The 23,652-nt window shown below is 47.4% G+C and overlaps 1 protein-coding gene across 6 annotated transcripts in view; it reads left to right on the top strand.

Annotated features, from left to right (window-relative positions):
• The window catches only part of TTC12 (tetratricopeptide repeat domain 12), a 344,406-nt gene that overhangs the window by 77,182 nt on the left and 243,572 nt on the right, over positions 1-23,652 (top strand). For all 6 annotated transcript variants that reach the window (XM_063943179.1, XM_063943178.1, XM_063943181.1 and 3 more), the window contains one exon: positions 7,751-7,923. In XM_063943179.1, the coding sequence (XP_063799249.1) occupies positions 7,751-7,923 (173 nt within the window). The remainder of the gene's footprint in view (positions 1-7,750; positions 7,924-23,652) is intronic.

Here is a 23,652-nt window from a genome sequence, read left to right on the forward strand (position 1 = left end):
AATCAGGGTCTCCGGCAACCCTTACAAAAACCAAGATGCTCGGGGTAAGGCTGCGGTGGGGGTTTTGCTCCGAAGTCCGCCCACTTAACTCCCGTCCACGCTGGCCAATACGGCGACCAAAGTTCCCAGAGGTTCCGTACCCAGCCTAGGGCACCTAAGTACGTCTACTTGCTCGGGCGTGTGGGAGTGTCTTACCCTCCCCAGCAAGTGTCAGTCGCTGGAATGTCCCTGAGTGATCAGGCTACTTCCCTTAAAATAAAAAAAATTAAACAAATCACGTTAACAATGTGCAAGTAGCGTTCTTCTGAATTCAAGACACGCTAATGCACACAATCACATGCGGTACAATCGTATCTGCACACAAGCAACTAATCTTATGTGCGGAACGATCAGTGGAATCGAAAATTTCTGCTGCGAATTCCTTCAGCCTTGAGCTTTGTTGGCCTATATGGGTCTCGCACCAACCCTCTTCGGTTGTGCTTCTCTACTTCTAATCTGCTGTACCTGAACCTCTTGTTCTGTGACCTCCTGGTCTGTGACCTCCTGGTCTGTGACCTCCTGGTCTGTTATGTACAGCAAATTCTACTGCTCATTAATATGTCGAGACTAACAAGGGACGCCTCCCAAGCCACCCCACGATATCACTCTCGCTGGTGTACCTCTTTCTACTGGCCTATGGTTCCCACTTCCGTAATAAAAGAGAAATCTTATATATACACACACTCTTACCACATGTACACTTTAATTTTTATTTCTGCGCAGAAATCCTTTAATTCGGTATTAGCCTAACCCAGAAGAATTGCAACAGAGAAAGTCTTTTTCTTTTAACTTTTAAACTTTTGGATTTGAGATAAATTTGTGTTATTTTCGCGTTACTTCCTTATCGCTTACTAAACAATACTATCGTGCGGTTTGTATCATGTGGGCGTATTCGTACGCTCCGTTGCGTAATACACGCTCCGTGCGTCGACCCTTGCTGCGTACGCCCGGCCCTTGTAAGGACACGTGTACACAGACCAAGTACGTCCACAGTTACACACTACACGTTTATCAATGTGAATGATCTTTAACAGTAATCCTTCACTGACCACCACTCAAATCTCCCTTGTATTCTAGGCGAGATTGTGTGCGTGCCTTTTACAATTATTCCCTTAAATATTACTTTTAACTATTAATAACAACAAATGTCTCAACACGTTATCACTAATGTGTGGCAATCAGGAGAATGAAATACGGACAAATAATACTAACCAAGGAATACAGGTGTGTGTATTTATGCGTATGTTCGCAAAACAGAAACTAAACAGGTTTTAAAAGACAATAACGTACTGTTCCTACCTTTTGGTTCCGGATTCCTTCAGCACTCCTTACTAAGCGAAGCAGACGCTTATCTGGTCAGCACTACGAGGAATATTACCTCCCGCCTTTTGCTGACCGATAATGTCTGCTGGAATTACCTAGTGCAGATATGTGAAGAGCGGGCGAGTGCCCAATTGACAATGCCTGTAATATACCTTGTATAAAACACTCTAAAAGGTTAAAGAACACAGTACGCAATTGGCGTATGGAATACCGTAAGAGTACGCACGTAGCATAACGAACGCTTAGCCGTGGATGAGACGCACGAGCGGCACGTTCGCTCACGGCTTAGAGCGTAAAGGCAAGCACGCTATAGGCTGCCGACTAACGTAATGATACGCTACCAGCGTAGCGGACGCTCGGGACCACGAGGAGATCACAAGCGGCGCTGACGCTCACAGTGTTAAACCTTTATAACTATACCATATACAATGTACTTATACTGTAAACCCTTGTGCAGTGATAAGGTGTAAATGCAACACAGTGTAACCTTGTTAGCTTAAAAGCTGTATGAGCGTATGTGACGCTCTGAGAACCCTTTAGCAATATAATAAACACTCTAATACCGGTCTAAGGTCACAACACCTTTAAGGAAGAGAATGAACGTTCAATTGCAAAAGAATAATACAATACAAGTCATACACTACCAAGATAACATAAAATACCTAACCGAATCACTACACATAAAATACAATACAGATACAAATACATTTAAAGGGGGGAAGGAGAGAGAGAATGGCTTATAACATTAAATAAGAGACTATATGGTTGCAGAGAACTTACGCACCAGGGGAAACAATCGCAAGGGCCTTTCTGGATATCCAGCTCCCGATTATCAGCAATGAGAACCGTTGAAGAGAGTAGAGAGCTGGCCCAGATCGGCTTGTCCTTTTATACACTACACACAATACAGTACAATGGTCCCTACATCCTTATTGTTCATTGGACACAGGAATTCGTCTTCGCATTATAACAAAAGGTCATAGGTTGGTTCATACAGGTGGGCTGTGACTATTCCTAACTGCTCAGGTGGGTGGGAAACTGGGTTTCCCGCCGCATGGGTAATAAAGTGCAAATATAGTAAATGTCCATAAACTTCTTATGTCCATAACTATACGCACGAGCGATTAATCCGCTTCAAACCAACACCGGAATATTGCTAATTATATTCTCTTCCGATGGATACTAAACACCACTGTGTAACCCCTGTCTGACCCTTCGTATCAAACAAAGAGGGATCTCTTTGTCCCCGAACATACTACATTAACTAAACTTTCAGATTCTATCAAAGGGACCATAATCTACAAAATACATTATATGAATAAAATATGTTACGATTGAGTCGCCCGCTAGACGAACACAAACTCTACCGTAAATGCGCATACCGCGCGTCCGCGAGTGCACGCGACCGCGAGTATACACACTCACGGGAGGGCTCATGCACGTGCAGCGGGCACACGCATGAGGTGCATATATGGCAGTGTGCAGCGTGATATTTTTCTGACTTTGACAACACAGAGGTAGGTAGAGCAGTGAACTACTGTACCGTACTGCTATATATATAGTTATACTGGTGGTCAGCAAAATTCTGCACTGTCCTCCTACTCAATAGCAATATTTGTCCCACGGACAACAGGTGTCTCCCTGGGTGCCTGACTTAAACAAACCACCTCGCCATCAGAATCCTCCTTGTCAATTTCCTCCCCAGCGCCAGCAACACCCATATCCTCATCCTGGTGTACTTCAACAGTGACATCTTCAATTTGACTATCAGGAACTGGACTGCGGGTGCTCCTTCCAGCACTTGCAGGGGGCGTGCAAATGGTGGAAGGCGCAACCTCTTCCCATCCAGTGTTGGGAAGGTCAGGCATCGCAACCGACACAATTGGACTCTCCTTGGGGATTTGTGATTTAGAAGAATGCTCAGTTCTTTGCTGTGCTTTTGCCATCTTAACTCTTTTAAGTTTTCTAGCAGGAGGATGAGTGCTTCCATCCTCAGGTGAAGCTAAACCACTAGCCTTGAACATAGGCCAGGGCCTCAGCCGTTCCTTGCCACTCCGTGTCGTAAAATGGCACATTGGCAAGTTTACGCTTCTCCTCAGACGATTTTGATTTAGATTTTTGGGTCATTTTACCGAGCTTTATTTTTTTGGATTTTACATGCTCTCTACTATGACATTGGGCATCAGCCTTGGCAGATGACGTTGATGGCATTTCATCGTCTCGGCCATGACTAGTGGCAGCAGCTTCATCATGAGGTGGAAGTGGATCTTGATCTTTCCCTATTTTACCCTCCACATTTTTGTTCTCCATTTTTTAATGTGTGGAATTATATGCCAGTAATATATCAATAGCAATGGCCTACTACTATATATACTGCGCACAACTGAAATGCACCACAGGTATGGATGGATAGTATACTTGACGATACAGAGGTAGGTAGAGCAGTGGCCTACTGTACCGTACTGCTATATAGTATATACTGGTGGTCAGCAAACTGTGCAAAACTGAAATGCACCACAGGTATGGATGGATAGTATACTTGACGACACAGAGGTAGGTAGAGCAGTGGCCTTCTGTACCGTACTGCTATATAGTATATACTGGTGGCCAGCAAACTGTGCAAAACTGAAATGCACCACAGGTATGGATGGATAGTATACTTGACGACACAGAGGTAGGTAGAGCAGTGAACTACTGTACCGTACTGCTATATATATAGTTATACTGGTGGTCAGCAAAATTCTGCACTGTCCTCCTACTCAATGGCAATATTTGTCCCACGGACAACAGGTGTCTCCCTGGGTGCCTGACTTAAACAAACCACCTCGCCATCAGAATCCTCCTTGTCAATTTCCTCCCCAGCGCCAGCAACACCCATATCCTCATCCTGGTGTACTTCAACAGTGACATCTTCAATTTGACTATCAGGAACTGGACTGCGGGTGCTCCTTCCAGCACTTGCAGGGGGCGTGCAAATGGTGGAAGGCGCAACCTCTTCCCGTCCAGTGTTGGGAAGGTCAGGCATCGCAACCGACACAATTGGACTCTCCCTGGGGATTTGTGATTTAGAAGAACGCACAGTTCTTTGCTGTGCTTTTGCCATCTTAACTCTTTTAAGTTTTCTAGCTGGAGGATGAGTGCTTCCATCCTCAGGTGAAGCTGAACCACTAGCCTTGAACATAGGCTAGGGCCTCAGCCGTTCCTTGCCACTCCGTGTCGTAAAATGGCACATTGGCAAGTTTACGCTTCTCCTCAGACGATTTTGATTTAGATTTTTGGGTCATTTTACTGAGCTTTATTTTTTTGGATTTTACATGCTCTCTACTATGACATTGGGCATCAGCCTTGGCAGATGACGTTGATGGCATTTCATCGTCTCGGCCATGACTAGTGGCAGCAGCTTCATCACGAGGTGGAAGTGGATCTTGATCTTTCCCTATTTTACCCTCCACATTTTTGTTCTCCATTTTTTAATGTGTGGAATTATATGCCAGTAATATATCAATAGCAATGGCCTACTACTATATATACTGCGCACAACTGAAATGCACCACAGGTATGGATGGATAGTATACTTGATGATACAGAGGTAGGTAGAGCAGTGGCCTACTGTACCGTACTGCTATATAGTATATACTGGTGGTCAGCAAACTGTGCAAAACTGAAATGCACCACAGGTATGGATGGATAGTATACTTGACGACACAGAGGTAGGTAGAGTTGTGGCCGACTGTACCGTACTGCTATATAGTATATACTGGTGGTCAGCAAACTGTGCAAAACTGAAATGCACCACAAGTATGGATGGATAGTATACTTGACGACACAGAGGTAGGTAGAGCAGTGGCCTTCTGTACCGTACTGCTATATAGTATATACTGGTGGTCAGCAAACTGTGCAAAACTGAAATGCACCACAGGTATGGATGGATAGTATACTTGACGACACAGAGGTAGGTAGAGCAGTGGACTACTGTACCGTACTGCTATATATATAGTTATACTGGTGGTCAGCAAAATTCTGCACTGTCCTCCTACTATATACTACAATGAAGCACAGATATGGAGCGTCTTTCAGGCAGAGAACGTATAATACTGGTGGTCACTGGTCACTGGTCAGCAAAACTCTGCACTGTCCTCCTACTATATAATACTGCTGGTCCCCAGTCCCCACAATAAAGCAATTAGCACACTGAGCACAGATATTTGCAGCACACTGAGCACAGTCAGATATGGAGCGTTTTTTAGGCAGAGAACGTAGATATTTGCACTTGCAGCACACTGAGCACAGATATTTGCAGCACACTGAGCACAGATATTTGCAGCACAATTTGCAACCCACTGAACATAGAAACTGAGAGGACGCCAGCCACGTCCTCTCGCGATCATCTCCAATGCACGAGTGAAAAATGGCGGCGACGCGCAGCTCCTTATATAGAAAACGAATCTCGCGAGAATCCGACCGCGGGATGATGACGTTCGGGCGCGATCGGGTTAACCGAGCAAGGCAGGAGGATCCGAGTTGCTCGGACCCGTGAAAAAAAAGGTGAAGTTCGGGCGGGTTCGGATCCCGAGGATCACTAGTATAAAGAAGTATGCCCAGGGGAGAGTCCACATGACAACATGTGCGCCTGCTCAGATTTTATCCCTATTATTCACATTTTTTTAATATCAGAAATTAAAATTTATTCTATTTTAAAGCAAATTCATAGCTAGATACAGTAACTTCGTCATTCTTTTTATGGGGTATATTCAATTACAGTCGGATCCTCTCCGACGGAGAGGATCTGACACTTCAGTATGCAAGAGTGGGCTGTTTCCTCCCGTTTTCCCTTCCATTCCGACCATTAATTTCCGCCCTCTCTTATGGGCGAAAATAAATGGTTAAAAATGGACCGTTTTCGATCACAGCAGGGTCGAAAACACATGGATAAGCTGAGATTTCGCTCATCCATGTGTTTTTCGACATGGCGGAAAAACAGCACTTTAATTGAATATTGAAGTGTCGTAAAGTTCCGATTATCGGCGGAAAGTGCTGTCTTTCCGTGTCGGAACTTCTTACTGAAATTGAATATCCCCCAATGTTATTATTGGTATTTGACTCTCCCATCTGGTGTGGTGAGTGGTGACTGTATTCCTTACCATTTGTTAATTGGTTGCAAAATATCGGGATTATTCATCATTTAATTTTTGCTGTGGAGAGGCGATGGTCTTGTTATCCACATTATTAATATATAGTCACATCAGCCAGATAGTTTTAGCCTTTTCTACAGTATATGGGAGCTCCGAAGATGATCTTACCATGGAACTTTGTTTATGGGGAAAAGCTATACTTTACTTATATTGCCTCATGTTAATTTCAAGTGGATGCCCAGTAACACACATGTGATATCTCACCATATGCTTTAGCTACACCCACATTGGCTTTGTATACCAGTTACAACCTGGGATTCAGCATTGCAGATAGAGTTAGATTTGGGTGGGTTATATTATTTCTGTGCAGGGTAAATACTTTCTGCTTTATTTTTACACTGCAATTTAGATTTCAGTTTGAACACATGCCACCTAAATCTAACTCTCTCTGCACATGTTACATCTGCTTCCCCTGCACATGGTTTTGCCCAATAGAGTACTTTTTTGGTTTGCTAACCATCCTAAATCAGGCCCAATATACAGTACCTTTCATTCTGGATTGAACACTATTCACCATCTGGGGCTCAGTATTATACAGATCACCAGATGGCGCTTAGAAATATTAATTTGTTATCATACCCAGAACTGAGTATTGTACATTATACACCAAGTGGGGCTTTGCATTATATACTAGTTACCACCTTTGGCCCTTTGTCTATACAAGTCACTACCTTTGGTTTAGGATTATATACAGTATATATAGTCATCTACTAGATCTCAGATGTATAGTCTAGCCGCTATAGGCCATCTGGGTTTCAGCTTCATATATACAGTACTAACCATCAACTTCAAATCACCATTACTTGCTTATCAAGAGCTAGAACTCACAGTTTAATGCTTGCATTAATACTGGTCAAAACTTAAGCATGGTAAACTACCTTTAAATCTCAATTTGTTTTCTAGTTTACACTCCTCCTAACTGTGTTCTCCTTTCCGTGTCCATTTCTCCCTATTGATTGTAATCTCCTATGAGCAAAGCCGACTCTCCTACATAAGTATGCTATACCTACATGTGTGAAACTGTTTGTGTCAGTCTGTAATTATGTTACTATTGGTCAGTTCTATACCTCTGTAATAGTTGCAAAGGGACCCTTGGGGCAGCTTCTAAATATAATGATAAATAATACAATAGTATTAAGGTATAATTGTAAATCCATGAATTTCTGTGACTAAAACTGCACTTTTTTCCTTTACAGCTGAAATTATACAAGGCCTAAGTTCTGATGACGCAACCTCTCAAGAACATATCATTGCAAAAGCAGATCAAAAACTTGCTCTTTTAAAGAAGAAGGAAAATGAAGATGGAATCAGGACCAAAACAAACAGGACAGTTTTTAATAACTCTCCTGCTGGTTCCTTTCCTCAGTCTGTAAGTTCTGGACTTACCCTTACTGTTTGTAATGTATGCAGTACTGCGAGTTACCATTGCAGTTATTGTTGTAGTTATTATTATTATTAGTAGTAGTAGTAGTAGTAGTAGTAGTATACCGTAGGTATATAGTACTAAGCTATTGTACCATACAGAGTTAATCACAAGTGTCTTATGATCATATTTAATACTAGTAGAATACAAATAAGGGTGAGATAGAAAATAGGATTTTAATTACCTACCGGTAAATCCTTTTCTCGCAGTCCGTAGAGGATACTGGGGTCCACATTAGTACCATGGGGTATAGACGGCACTAGGAGCCTTGGGCACTCTAAGAAATCAATAGTTTGCACTGGCTCGTCCCTCTGTTCCCCCCTATCAGTCTAGAAGCTGTGCCCGAGGAGACGGGCATATCCTGAGGAAGGATGTAACAGATCAGTGGTGAGATTCGAAACAGCACACACAAACAAGAGGAAAGCCATGCTAACCAAACTTGAACAGGAACAGCAACAGCTTAAACAACAACAATACTTAACGAAGTAAGAGTGCAGGAAACAAGAAGCACTGGGCGGGTGCCCAGTATCCTCTATGGACTACGAGAAAAGAATTTGCTGGTAGGTAATTAAAATCCTATTTTCTCTTACGTCCTAAATGATACTGGGGTCCACATTAGTACCATGGGCAGGGGCAAGGTGCCATCTGCCCCCCGGGCCAGTGCAATTTCAGTGTTCCAGGGCCACCTGGCTGCAGATTCTCTGTGAAAAGCTGGGCCACTTGCTTGAGTCCTCCCCCCAAGGCTGAAAGTTGCCAGCCAGCCCCTGGCCATGGGGATGTACCAAAGCTCCCTAACCGGATGGGAGAGTGCTGAGGTTCCTGCAGAATTAATTGACCAAACTGAAGGTCCCCAGAGGCCAAAGTATCGAACTTATAAAACTTAGCAAACGTCTTCGAACTCGACGAAGTAGCTGCTCAGCAGAGCTGTAAAGTTGAGACACCCCGGGCAGCCACCCAGGAAGAACCCACCAACTGAGTAGAGTGGGACTGTACACATTTTGGACATGGCAAACCTGCGATCCAGCGAGCAAGAGACTGCTTTGAAGCAGGACGCCCAATTTTCTTGGGATCATAGAGAACAAACAGCGAGTCAAATTTTCTGTGACGAGCTGCCTGCTTCACATAGATCTTCAAAGCCCTCACAACATCCAAGGACTTTGAGGTAGCAGAGGTGCCAGTAAGCACCGGACCACAATAGGTTGGTTGATATGAAATGCAGACGAGTTCTGAGTTCAGCTCTATCTTCATGAAAATTCAAATAGGGGCTTTTTTGAGACAACGCCCCCAGTTCCGACACACGCCTTTGCGGAAGCTAAGGCCAACAGTGTAACGGTCTTCCATGTAAGAAACTTTACGTCAACCTCCTGTAAAGGCTCAAACCATTCTGATTGTAGAAACTGCAACACCACGTTGAGATCCCATGGTGCCGTGGGAGGCACAAAGGGCGGTTGGATGTGCAGAACACCCTTCAAGAACGTCTGAACCTCAGGGAGGGAAGCCAATTATTTCAGAAGAAAATGGATAAGGCCGAAATCTGGACTTTTATGGAGCCCAAACGTACTGTAGGCCCCCATGCACGCCTGACTGTAGAAAAAAGAGAAAACGTATCAGTTGAAATTCCACTGTAGGAAATTTCCTGTTTTTATACCACAAGACATACAGTATCATTTCCAAATACGGTAGTTATGTTTAGACGTTACCCCTTTCCTGGCTTGGATCAGGGTTGGAATAACCTTGTCCGGAATTCCCTTCCGGGCTAGGATTTGACGTTCAACCTCCATGCCGTCAAACGTAGCAGTGTTAAGTCTTGATAGACGAACGGCCACTGTTGTAGAAGATCCTCTCGAAGAGGCAGAGGCCATGGGTCCTTTAGAAGCATCTCCAGGAGATCTGGGTACCAGGCCCTTCTTGGCCAGTCTGGAGCAATGAGAATTGCTTGAACCTTTTCCCTTTTTATTCTTTTAAGAATTCTGGGGATCAATGGAAGAGGTGGAAACACGTAAACCATCTGGTAGACCCATGGAGTCACCAGAGCGTCCACCGCCACTGCTTGTGGTTCTCTCAACCTGGAACAATACCGCTTAAGCTTCTTGTTGAGGCGAGAGGCCATCATGTCTATTTGTGGAATTCCCCATCGATGTGTCAAGGACTCGAACACTTGCGGGTGGAGGTCCAACTCTCCTGGGTGGAGGTCGTGTCTGCTGAGGAAGTCCGCTTCCCAGTTGTCTACTCCTGGAATGAAGATTGTCGACAGCGCCACCGCGTGTCTTTCTGCCCAGAGGAGAATCCTTGTTACCTCTGACATTGCTGCTTTGCTCTTCGTTTCTGCCCTGTCGGTTTATGTATGTTACTGCCGTCACATTGTCCAACTGAACTTGAATGGTGTGATCTTGAAGAAGATGCGATGCCTGTCGAAGGGCGTTGTATATGGCCCTTAGCTCCAGAATGTTGATCGGAAGGATGGTTTCCTGACTTGACCATTTTCCTTGGAACTGTTCCCCCTGGGTGACTGTTCCCCAACCTCTGAGGCTTGCGTCTGTGGTTAGCAGAATCCAATTTTGAATCCCGAACCTTCGACCCTCAGTCAGGTGTGAAGTCTGAAGTCACCACAGAAGAGAAATCCTGGCTTTTGGCGACAGACGTATCCTCTGGTGCATGTGAAGATGCGATCCGGACCATTTGTCCAACAGATCCAGCTGGAAGGGCTTTGCATGAAACCTTCCGTACTGCAGAGCCTCGTAAGAGGCTACCATCTTCCCCAGAAGGCGAATGCATAGATGCACCGATATCCGGGTTGGTTTTAGAACATCCCGCACCATTGACTGGATTACCAATGCCTTTTCCTCTGTATCAGGTATCATTCCCAGGAACGGAAGCCTCCGTGTTGGATCCACCCATGATCCTGGAGTAGTCGGGTTGAAAGGACAATGCTGTCCAACAACCTCTCCCTTGATGGTGCTTTTATCAGCAGGTCATCCAGGTACGGTAGTATGTTCACTCTCAGCTTGCGGAGAAGAAACATCATCTCATCCATTACCTTGGTGAACACCCTCGGTGCCGTGGAGAGGCCAAATGGCAGGGCCTGAAACTGGTAGTAACAGTACTGCAGTGCAAACCGTAGATAAGCTTGATGAGGCGGCCAAATCGGAATATGAAGGTACGCATCCTTGATGTCCAGAGACACCAGAAATTCCCCCTCCTCCAAACCTGAGATCACCGCTCTCAGAGACTCCATCTTGAACTTGAACACCCTTAAGTACGGGTTCAGTGACTTGAGGTTTAAAATGAGCCTTACCGAACCGGACGGTTTCGGTACTACAAACAGGTTGGAGTAATAACCCTTGTTTTGTAATTGAAGTGGAACTGGGACAATGACCTGAGTTTGTACCAGTTTCTGAATTGCTGCCTGCAAAGTCATACCTGCTCCTGGAGAAGCTGGTAAGCCTGATTTGAAGAATCTGTGAGGTGGGAGTTCCTGAAACTCCAGTCTATATCCCCGGGCGATAAGGTCTTTGACCCAGGTATCCTGGCATGATGCTGCCCAAACGTGACTGAAATAACGTAACCAGGCTCCCACCTGCCTGTCTTCCAGGCAGTGCAGTTCACCGTCATGCTGAAGGCGTTGAGGAAGCAGACCCGGAGGTCTGTTCCTGAGAACCTGCAGCTGCTTTCCTTTGAAGGCTGTAGAAGAACCTTTGGGTTTGCCTTTAAACTTCGCTGTCTGAAAGGACTGCAGAGTAGGTTTTCCTAGCTGGGGGTGCTGCGGAAGGAAGGTACATAGACGTACCCGCCGTAGCCTTAGATATCCACGTATACAGTTCATCTCCAAAAAGGGCCTCGCCTGTGAATTGTAGGCTTTCCACGCCTTTTCTGGAATCCGCATCCGCAGTCCACTGGCGCAGCCTCAAGCCCCTGCTTGCTGATGCTGCCATGCCAGTGGTGCGTGCGTTGAGCAAACCAATTTACTTTATGGCCTCCACCATAAAGTTAGCAGAGTCCTGAATATGCTGTAGGAGTAAAATGATCTCCCCCCTAGGCAAGGAATCTAATCCGTCAATTAGGTTACCTGACCATTTAGCAATAGCCCTAGTGATCCATGCACAAGCAATAGTGGGTCTCTGGGCCACCCCAGCAGCAGGGTATAAAGATTTGAGAGTGGTCTCAATCTTGCGGTCAGCCGTGTCCTTTAAGGATGCTGCCCCAGGAACAGGTAAGACTATCTTACGTGACAACCTAGATACCGATGTGTCCACAATCGGCGGGTTTTCCCATTTCTTTCTATCCTCCAGAGGAAAGTGAAGGGATGTAATTAACCTTTTAGGGATCTGAAACTTTTTGTCAGGATTTACCCAAGTTTCTTCAAACTGGGCATTCATTTCCTTTGATGCAGGAAAAGTAGCTGAGGATTTCTTTTTTACATTAAAATAAGATTCCTCCTCTACCTCCGCCATCTTGTCAGAAATGTGCAGGACATTTCTGATAGCTTCTATCAGGGCCTGTATTCCTTGTGACAGGACAGCATCCCCCCCACTCGCATCCACTTCACCCTCCTCTGGGTCTGATGTATCATCATCAGTATCAGCCTGCATGAGCTGGGCCAGAGTACGCTTTTGTGGGCAAATGGCAGGGCTCTGAGACGCTAGTATGGGAACTGAATCTCTATCGTGATGATGCATAGACTGTCTTCAGTATTGTGTCTCTTTCTCAGTATAGGATAATTTAGTAGAAATATCAGATATAATTCCTTTAATGGAATTTAACCATGGGGGTTCTGCCCCACTAGCCAGAGAATGTTTACTATCCTGGGTACACGGTAGTGAATCTTCGGGGGAGGACAGACACTCTGCTGTGCAGGAAACACAGTCCCTGGACATGGTAACGTAAAGGGACACACACACACCTACACACAGAAGGTGAAAACACAGTTTAACCCACACAGAGCCCACAGGGAGACACAGAAAATGGAGCCAGCCACACCGCGCCCTTGTAGCCAAGTAAAACTCAGCTGGGTCGCCACTCTAAGTCCCTTAATAGGGCTTAGTATTCTACAACACTCCCCCCCTTCTAAGACCCCCCGGTACCGCTGAGGAGACGTGGAGTCTTTGTGGAGGAGCTGCGCTTTCCTGTGATTCCTGTCATTTTAAGCTGCAGAGGGAAAATGGCGCTGGTGAGCTGCTGGATCCGCTCATAGTAAAGCCCCGCCACCGTATTGGCACGCGGCTTCCCAGTTTTTTTTATACTGGCCTGAGGTCTTAGTGTGCTTAATAGAGGGTTAGAACTGTTAAGTATGTTGGCTAGTGTGAGTAATCATTGGTGGATCAGCGTGCCACTCACAGCGGGCCACACTTATTTGCATGTCCTCCTGAGCCCCCTGGAGCGCAGCCTGCATCAGCACTGCGCTCCTACCCTTGTGCCGCCATTCCCACCGGCGACCCGCTAACCGGGACGCCGACGTTGTGCTCACCACTCTTCTATCTTCTGGCTCTGTTAGGGGTGGCGGCGTGCTGCGGGAGGGTACGTTTGCCATGGTGGGGCTTACGAATTACTCCCTCAGGAGCTCAGTGTCCTGTCAGCGGAGAAGTGGGACCATTAACTCTGTAGGAAGTTGGGCCGTTCCCCCCCTAAGTCCCACGAAGCAGGCATGCTGGTGCCACCCAGCAATGCCTGTAAAATAACAGAAATTAAATGCAGAAAACTCTTCAGGAGCTTTCCTAAGCGTGACCGGCTCCTCCAGGCACATTTTCTAAACTGAGTCTGGTAGGAGGGGCATAGAGGGAGGAGCCAGTGCACACTATTGATTTCTTAAAGTGCCCAAGGCTCCTAGTGGACCTGTCTATACCCCATGGTACTAATGTGGATCCCAGTATCCTCTAGGACGTAAGAGAAATCATTGTTACTAACGCTGCCTTGCTAGCTGTGCATTCCAGTTTTCGGAATACATCTAGTACGTTATGCAGGGAACCCATTGGGGCAGCTTACAGAGAGCTCCAAGGGAGCTCCAAACACAATGCTAATAACAAACACTTGTAAGACATGCCAATTTATGGCATCTACTATCCCAGCATTCTTACTATACAGTAGTTAGAAAATACTGCCTCCTTGATGGCACAAACTTACACCATCTCATTCCTAAACAGTAGTGTTGTTTATAGAGGAATCCTTTATATAGCAGCCTCTAATTAGGTAATAAATGAAAGCACATGCCATGCCAGATGATGATGCCATTCTATCATTAAGGATTACAGCCTAAGTGAACAAATTTTTTGCAATGTAATGGGCACACCTACTCAGTTAAGTATAATGCGCAGCAATGTAGCTGTTGGTAATGGAAACGATTATAAGGCGCCCATAACTTTATTGCGATTAACATAAACCTTTCTTAAGCTAGCTTATCACTAAAATAAACAACACACACTGAAATAAAGACACGGACACGGTAGCTGGAGTTAAAGGTCAGACGATATTTATTGATCGCTGACCAACTCTTTAAACTATAATTGTAATTGAAATTGAACTTAATTTAGATTGTAAAGTTAAATTTAGATTGGAGGATGGCAAAGGAAAAGTCGCCACCAGACACCAGCTCCAGTCACTTAGATGAAATCCAACAAACCAAGGAGGGGCCTAACCAAACACCGCCTCCTTTTTGCATAACCCGCATTGTGCTGGCCTCACCACTCTTATCTCTGGCAAATGTTCGGTTCCCGCAGGGGAACGTCTAAATGTCAACCCGCAAGGGAAGGACACACCTGCCGTCCTTCTAAAGAGGGTGCCCGACAATGACCACTTGTGCCTGTTTGACCGCTGGTTGGTAGCGACTTCCTGCCAATCTGGCTGTCAAGAGCCAACTGTAGAGGACAAGAACAAATGAAAAATAATCAGGGAGGGCGGGAGGGCATACAAAATGGCAAGAGGAAGTCTGAGGCACATGACTATGGATTATATATTTCTCTAACGTCCTTGGGGATGCTGGGACTCCGTAAGGACCATGGGGAATAGACGGGCTCCGCAGGAGATAGGGCACTTTAAGAAAGCTTTGGACTCTGTGTGTGCACTGGCTCCTCCCTCTATGCCCCTCCTCCAGACCTCAGTTTTACACTGTGCCCAGAGCAAGATGGGTGCACTGCAGAGAGCTCTCCAGAGTTCTCTGCCTAGAAGCATTTTTGTTTAGATTTTTTTTTCTACCTTTTACTTCTTTTTCACAGGGAGAACTGCTGGCAACAGGCTCCCTGCATCGAGGGACTGAGGAGAGAGGAGCAGACCTTCTTGTCAAAGATAGGCTCTGCTTCCTCGGCTACTGGACACCATTAGCTCCAGAGGGGGTGAACGCAGGTTCTTACTGGGCGTCCACCCCCGGAGCCGCGCCACCGTTCTCCTCACAGAGCTAGAAGTACAGAAGACAGAAGTTGTCAGGCGGCAGAAGCCTTTAGCTTCACTGAGGTAATGCACAGCACTGCAGCTGTGCGTCATTGCTCCCATACACCTCACATACTCCGGTCACTGTAAGGGTGCAGGGCGCAGGGGGGGGGGGCGCCCTGGGCAGCAATATAAACCTCTGCATGGCAAAAAGACTATATACATGTACAGGTGGGCTCTGTACATGTATATAAAAGAGCCCCCGCCATATTTTACTAAGTTTGAGCGGGACAGAAGCCCGCCGCCGAGGGGGCGGGGCTTCTCCCTCAGCACTCACCAGCCCATTTTCTCTCCACAGCACTGCTGAGAGGAAGCTCCCCGGACTCTCCCCTGCTTACACACGGTGAAAGGGTACTTAAAAGAGAGGGGGGGGCACATAATTGGCGGTTTACATATTATACAGCGCTGCTGGGGAAAAACATTTTGTGTTGGTCTCCAGGGTTATTGCGCTGGGGTGTGTGCTGGCATACTCTCTCTCTGTCTCTCCAAAGGGCCTTGACAGGGATACTGTCTTCAGGAAAGGGGTTCCCTGTGTGTGTGTGAAGTGTGTCGGTACGCGTGTGTCGACATATTGGACGAGGAAGGCTCGCTTAATGTGGAGGGGGAGTGCTTGAATGTCAGGTCGCCGTCGGCAACGCCGACACCGGAATGGGCGGATATGCTGAATGTCTTGAATGCAAATGTCAATCTATTGCATAAAATATTAGACAAGGCAGAAGCTAGGGATCAGTCAGGTAGCCAGTCCATGCCTGTCCCTGGGGCGCCAGGTCCTTCGGGGTCTCAGAAGCGCACCATATCCCAGATCGATGACACAGATACCGACACAGATACTGACTCTAGTGTCGACTATGAAGATGCAAAATTACAGCCGAAGGTGGCTAAGGGTATACGGTACATGATTATTGCCATTAAAGAGGTTTTGCATATTACTGAGGAAACCCCTGTCCCTGACACGAGGGTACACATGTATAAAGGGAAAAAGCCTGAAGTCACTTTTCCATCTTCATTTGAATTAAGTGACTTGTGCGAAAAGGCTTGGGAATCTCCGGATAGGAGACCACAAGTTCCCAAAAGGATTCTCATGGCGTATCCTTTTCCACAAACTGATAGGATACGCTGGGAATCTTCGCCAAAAGTTGACAAGGCGCTGACACGTTTGTCCAAAAAGGTGGCACTGCCTTCTCAGGATACGGCTTCCCTCAAGGAACCTGCTGATCGCAGGCAGGAAATTACCTTAAAGCACATTTACAATCATTCCGGTACTATTGCTCGACCGGCTATGGCGTCGGCCTGGGTTTGTAGTGCGGTTGTGGCATGGGCAGATTCCTTATCTACGGAAATTGACACCTTAGATAGGGACGCCATTCAAATGACCATAGAGCATATCAGAGATGCTGCCTTGTATATGAGGGATGCTCAGAGAGACATTTGTTTATTAAGCTCCAGAATAAATGCTATGTCTATTTCTGCTAGGCGGCTCTTGTGGACCCGACAGTGGACGGGAGATGCCGATTCAAAGCGGCATATGGAGTCCTTGCCTTACAAAGGGGTGGAGTTGTTTGGAGACGGCCTCTCGGATCTTGTCTCTACGGCTGCGGCTGGTAAGTCAAATTTATTACCTTATGTCCCCCCGCAGCATACAAAAAAGGCACCTCATTATCAAATGCAGTCCTTTCTTTCCAATAAAAACAAGAAGGTACGTGGATCATCCTTTGTTGCCAGACGGTAAGGCAGGGGAAAAAAGCTGCACACAGCTAGTTCCCAAGAGCAGAAGTCCTCCCCTGCGTCTGCAAAGTCCACCGCATGACGCTGGCGCTTTCCGAGGGGAGGCAGATCTGGTGGGGGCTCGTCTTCGGTTTTTCAGCCACGTCTGGGTTCACTCGCAGGTGGATCCCTGGACATTAGAGATTGTTTCTCAGGGATACAGGCTGGAATTCGAAGACTTGCCTCCTCGCCGATTTTTCAAATCGGCTCTGCCGGTTTTCCCGTCAGAGAGGGAGCTAGTGTTGGCAGCAATCCAAAAATTGTATATTCAACAGGTGATTGTCACAGTTCCTCATCTCCAGCAAGGAGAGGGATATTACTCAACCCTGTTTGTGGTCCCGAAACCGGACGGTTCGGTCAGACCCATTTTAAACCTGAAATCTCTGAACCTGTACTTGAAGAGGTTCAAGTTCAAAATGGAATCACTCAGGGCGGTCATCGCCAGCCTGGAGGGGGGGGATTGGATGGTGTCCCTGGACATAAAGGATGCTTACCTTCATGTTCCGATATTCCCCCCCGCATCAGGCGTTCCTGAGATTTGCAGTGCAGGACTGTCACTACCAATTTCAGACGTTGCCATTTGGGCTTTCCACAGCCCCGAGAATTTTCACCAAGGTAATGGCGGAAATGATGGTGCTCCTGCGCAGGCAGGGGGTCACAATTATCCCATACTTGGACGATCTCCTCATAAAGGCGAGATCTCGGGAGAGGTTGCTGGACAGCGTGTCTCTGTCCATGAAGACGTTGCAGATACACGGCTGGATTCTCAATATACCGAAGTCCCAGCTAGTCCCTACAACGCGTCTGACCTTTTTGGGGCTGATTCTAGACACAGACCAGAAAAAGGTTTTTCTTCCAATCGAAAAGGTTCAGGAACTCATAGCCATGGTCAGGAACCTATTAAAACCAAAAAAGGTTTCAGTGCATCATTGCACGCGGGTCCTGGGGAAGATGGTGGCTTCCTACGAGGCCATCCCTTTCGGCAGGTTCCATGCGTGGACTTTTCAATGGGACCTCTTGGACAAGTGGTCCGGGTCCCATTTACAAATGCATCAAAGGATCACCCTGTCTCCCAGGACCAGGGTATCTCTCCTGTGGTGGCTGAACAGTGCTCACCTACTAGAAGGTCGCAGGTTCGGCATTCAGGACTGGGTCCTGGTGACCACGGACGCAAGCCTCCGAGGCTGGGGAGCAGTGACACTGGGAAGAAATTTCCAAGGTCTTTGGTCAAGCCTAGAGTCTTGTCTCCACATCAACGTCCTGGAGTTAAGGCCATATACAACGCCCTGCGTCAAGCGGAGGAATTGCTTCGGAGAAAACCGGTTCTGATTCAGTCAGACAATGTCACGGCAGTGGCTCATATAAACCGCAAAGGCGGAACAAGGAGCAGAATGGCCATGGCAGAAGCGACCAGGATTTTACGCTGGGCGGAAGGCCATGTAAGCGCGCTGTCAGTGGTGTTCATCCCGGGGGTGGACAACTGGGAGGTGGACTTCCTCAGCAGGCACGACCTGCATCCGGTAGAGTGGGGACTTCATCAAGAAGTCTTCGCACAGATCACGGATCGTTGGGGAATGCCTCAAATCGACATGATGGCATCCCGTCTCTACAAAAAGCTAAAGCGGTATTGCGCCAGGTCAAGGGACCCTCAGGCGGTAGCGGTAGACGCTCTGGTGACACCTTGGGTGTTCAGATCGGTCTATGTGTTTCCTCCTCTTCCTCTCATACCCAAGGTGTTGAGAATAATACGAAGAAGCAGGGTCAGAACAATACTCATTGTTCCGGATTGGCCACGGAGGACTTGGTATCCGGAGCTGCAAGAGTTGCTCGCAGGGGATCCGTGGCCTCTTCCTCTAAGGCACGACCTGCTGCGGCAGGGGCCCTGTCTGTTCCAAGACTTACCGCGGCTGCATTTGACGGCATGGCGGTTGAACGCCGGATCCTAGCGGAAAAAGGGATTCCGGAGGAAGTAATTCCTACCCTGATCAAGGCTAGGAAAGACGTGACGTTAAAACATTATCACCGTATATGGCGGAAATATGTTTCTTGGTGTGAGGCCAGAGCTGCTCCTACGGAGGAGTTCCATTTGGGCCGTCTACTTCACTTCCTTCAAACAGGAGTGACTTTGGGCCTAAAATTAGGGTCTATAAAGGTCCAAATTTCGGCCTTATCAATTTTCTTTCAAAGAGAATTGGCCTCTATTCCTGAAGTACAGACCTTTGTGAAGGGAGTGCTGCATATTCAGCCTCCCTTTGTGCCTCCGGTGGCGCCTTGGGATCTTAACGTGGTGTTACGTTTCCTCAAGTCACCTTGGTTTGAACCACTCAAAACTGTGGAGTTGAAATACCTCACGTGGAAAGTGGTCATGTTGTTGGCGTTAGCTTCGGCAAGACGTGTTTCCGAATTGGCGGCTTTATCACATAAAAGCCCATACTTGGTTTTTCACGTGGATAGGGCAGAGTTGAGGACTCGCCCTCATTTTCTGCCAAAAGTGGTCTCATCTTTTCATGTGAACCAACCTATTGTCGTGCCTGTGGCTACACGGGACTTGGAGGATTCCGAGTCCCTGGATGTAGTCAGGGCTTTGAAGATTTATGTGACCAGAACGGCTAGAATCAGGAAGACTGTAGCTTTGTTCTTTCTGTATGCGGCCAACAAGGTTGGCGCTCCTGCATCAAAGCAGACTATTGCTCGCTGGATCTGTAACACGATTCAGCAGGCGCATTCTACGTCAGGATTGCCGTTACCGAAATCGGTTAAGGCCCACTCCACTAGGAAAGTGGGCTCTTCTTGGGCGGCTGCCCGAGGGGTCTCGGCATTACAGTTGTGCCGAGCAGCTACTTGGTCGGGGACAAACACCTTTGCAAAGTTCTATAAGTTTGATACCCTGGCTGAGGAGGACCTCCTGTTTGCTCAATCGGTGCTGCAGAGTCATCCGCACTCTCCCGCCCGTTTGGGAGCTTTGGTATTATCCCCATGGTCCTTACGGAGTCCCAGCATCCTCAAGGACGTTAGAGAAAATAAGATTTTACTTACCGGTAAATCTATTTCTCGTAGTCCGTAGAGGATGCTGGGCGCCCATCCCATGTGCGGACTTCTTCTGCAAGACTTGTGTATAGTTATTGCTTACATAAGGGTTATGTTATAGTTTTTCGGTGGAACCGTGGCTATGTTGTTGTTCATACTGTTAACTGGGTAAGTTTATCACAAGTTATACGGTGTGATTGGTGTGGCTGGTATGGATCTCGCCCTTAGATTTACAAAAATCCTTCCTCGTACTGTCCATCTCCTCTGGGCACAGTTTCCCTAACTGAGGTCTAGATGAGGGGCATAGAGGGAGGAGCCAGTGCACACCCAGAGTCCAAAGCTTTCTTAAAGTGCCCTATCTCCTGCGGAGCCCGTCTATTCCCCATGGTCCTTACGGAGTCCCAGCATCCTCTACGGACTACGAGAAATAGATTTACCGGTAAGTAAAATCTTATTTATCCTGAGACCAACCCCTAAACCCTTGACTGACAGCCCTATAATCCTATAGGAAAAATACAACCAAAAACCATGATCTAGCTAGCAACTGCTTAGTCATAAACAACCAATCACAAAAAATTGGGCTCTTATATGGCCTCAGGCTTATGCAGCCTTCAGCTAATCTAAGGCTCCCATAACATTATTGCGATTAACATAAACCTTTCTTAAGCTAGCTTATCACTAAAATAAACGACACACACTGAAATAAAGACACGGACACGGTAGCTGGAGTTAAAGGTCAGACAATATTTATTGATCACTGACCAACTCTTTAAACTATAATTGTAATTGAAATTGAACTTAATTTAGATTGTAAAGTTAAATTTAGATTGGAGGATGGCAAAGGAAAAGTCGCTACCAGACACCAGCTCCAGTCACTTAGATGAAATCCAACAAACCAAGGAGGGGCCTAACCAAACTCCGCCTCCTTCCTGCATAACCCGCATTGTGCTGGCCTCACCACTCTTATCTCTGGCAAACGTTCGGTTCCCGCAGGGGAACGTCTAAATGTCCACCTGCAAGGGAAGGACACACCTGCCGTCCTTCTAAAGAGGGTGCCCCACAATGACCACTTATGCCTGTTTGACCGCTGGTTGGTAGCGACTTGCCGCCACAAAGGTTTAATAAAACCGCCACCGCCATCCGAACAAGCGAACAAGAAAAACTAAAGAGCCCTAACGAAAAGGACCAAAAACATCCTCCAGGAAAACCTGAACTCCGTCCGGAGAAAGATGAACCCCATCCTCCTTGTAGAACTGCCTATTACGCAGCACAAGTAAAGGATGCCTGACAGCCACGCCACCTATGGCCCTAACAAACAGAGACACCGCCGAATTCACCTTCTTGCGAGCCTTCTCAAGAGCCGAGAAACGCACCGCACCTCGCAAATGAAAACGCGGAACTATCTCAGACCACACAATACGGACTCCTGGCCAGTGACAGCGAATCGCCACCAAATCCGCCTTAATGGACAAAATTAAGTCGATGCCTTTAACTCGGCCCAAATCTTTGCTGCCCAAATGCAGGACAATACAGCTGGGGCGACCCCAGCGGCGCTCACGGTGAAAAAGGAGCTGCAACAAATCACCCCACACCATACCACGAACACCTAACCAACGAAACTCTCTAGACCCAAAAACGTCAGCTGCCCTAAGTGCCATAGGATGCCTTGCCACCCAAAAAATATAAGAATGGCCAACCAGCCACACTCGCTCCCCAAAATCAACGACAGCTGAAAAGAAAAACACCCTAACATCAGAAATTGGAAACACAAAACTTAGACAAATGCAATAAACAGAAATAACCCAATTGAAGGAGAAAACTCAAAAAACCTCCCGTGGACCTTCAGAGAATAGCCAATTGAAATTAGGCCCCCTCGGAGGAAAATTTTAAAATTCACTTCACACCCTCGATTCCTGAACGGTAAGCGTTCAAAAACCGACGAGTAAACAAGTTTTGGGGTTGGCGCAACAGGCGCACCTAAATCTTATCAAAACGAACATAAGACTTATAGGAGGCAGACTTCCAACGGCCCAGCTCCCGAATAGCCGCCGGGGAGGAGCCCGTAGCCGCGGCATGGGTAGCCGCCCCAATCTGAAAGGAATGCGTACCGAAGTCCGCCCCACGCAAGCCTAGCGCCTCCAAACATTTCTTCAACACTGCAGCAAATTGGAACTTATTCAGCGGGCCAGCGTGCGCATGCACTAGCAACTGGTCGCCACCCGAAGGCCACAACCGGAGATACTCCTGCGCTAGCCGCAGCGGGCAAACACTTGCATCCTCCCAGGCCTCCAAGGACACCCAGCGACCCCGACCTGTTTGATCTGTCTTGGATCACACAATCCTACAGAGCAACAGGCCATCCTGCAGGCGCACGTCACCGTAAAGCATACCGGAATCATGAGACGACTTACTGCACGCCACTAACTCGCTCACCCCGAAAGCCCCAAAGAAAGCTAGGGCAAAAGCACAACTAAAAAGGGCCACCTCGAACTCCGAGGCCGCAATTCGAGGCAGCACACCCAGCAACTCCGTTAGAAGCTGTAAGGTCACGGGTCTACGGGAGTCCGCGGGCGCCGGTCGCATCCTAGCCCATCCTTTCAGAGCTCTGGAAAGGACAAAAGACTCGGTGGGGTCCGTCATCCCGCGGAGCCGAGAGTGAAAGGAAATGCCCGCAAGGGCAGAAGACATGGCCGCTTTAGACCTACCCCTTGATAATGTTCCCAAACAAAGGCCATCAAAACGTCTGCCGGGGACTCACCTGCCACACCGTACCTACTTTGAAAGGCCGACCAATCACGCCAGGCCGCATCATACGCCCTGAGCGTGGAAGGAGCCAACGCACACCTGGCCAGAGCAGCTAACCCGACTCGACAATCTGCCAGACAGAAGGCGGGCATGGTAAACCCTCCGCCGCCACTCCCGGAACCAACGCACGGAATTTATCAAACTGGAACCGAGACAACGCATCCGCAATCCCATTGTCGATTCCGGGAACGTGACAGACCCTGAAATTAATATTGCGCCGCAAGCAAACTAGCACAAGATGTTGCAACAGCCGCAAAGCCTGTGGAGAAGAAGAACGCTGATTATTGATAGCGTGCACCACTCCCAAGTTGTCGCAACGGAACGAGATGTCCCGATTCGAGAACTGGCAGGCCCACAACTCCAGGGCAACGGTGATCGGGAACAATTCCAGCAAAAGGAGGTTCTTGGTGAAACCCCATGCAACCCAAGAGGACGGCCAAGCAGCAGCGCACCACGACCTGGCAAAAAATGTCCCAAAACCCTGACTGCTCGAGGCATCAGTGAACAACTGGAGCCAACCGTTGGAACAACAAGGGGGAGGCCACAAAACCTCCCTGTTGAAGGACACCAGGAAAGAATCCCACACTCGCAAATCATCCCTGATCTCGCGGGAGAGGTACACGGTGTGATGCTGCCTGACCGTCCCCGCCGTGGCCCGTTCAA

This window comes from Pseudophryne corroboree, chromosome 10 (assembly GCF_028390025.1).
Source record: "Pseudophryne corroboree isolate aPseCor3 chromosome 10, aPseCor3.hap2, whole genome shotgun sequence".
Lineage (NCBI taxonomy): Eukaryota > Metazoa > Chordata > Amphibia > Anura > Myobatrachidae > Pseudophryne > Pseudophryne corroboree.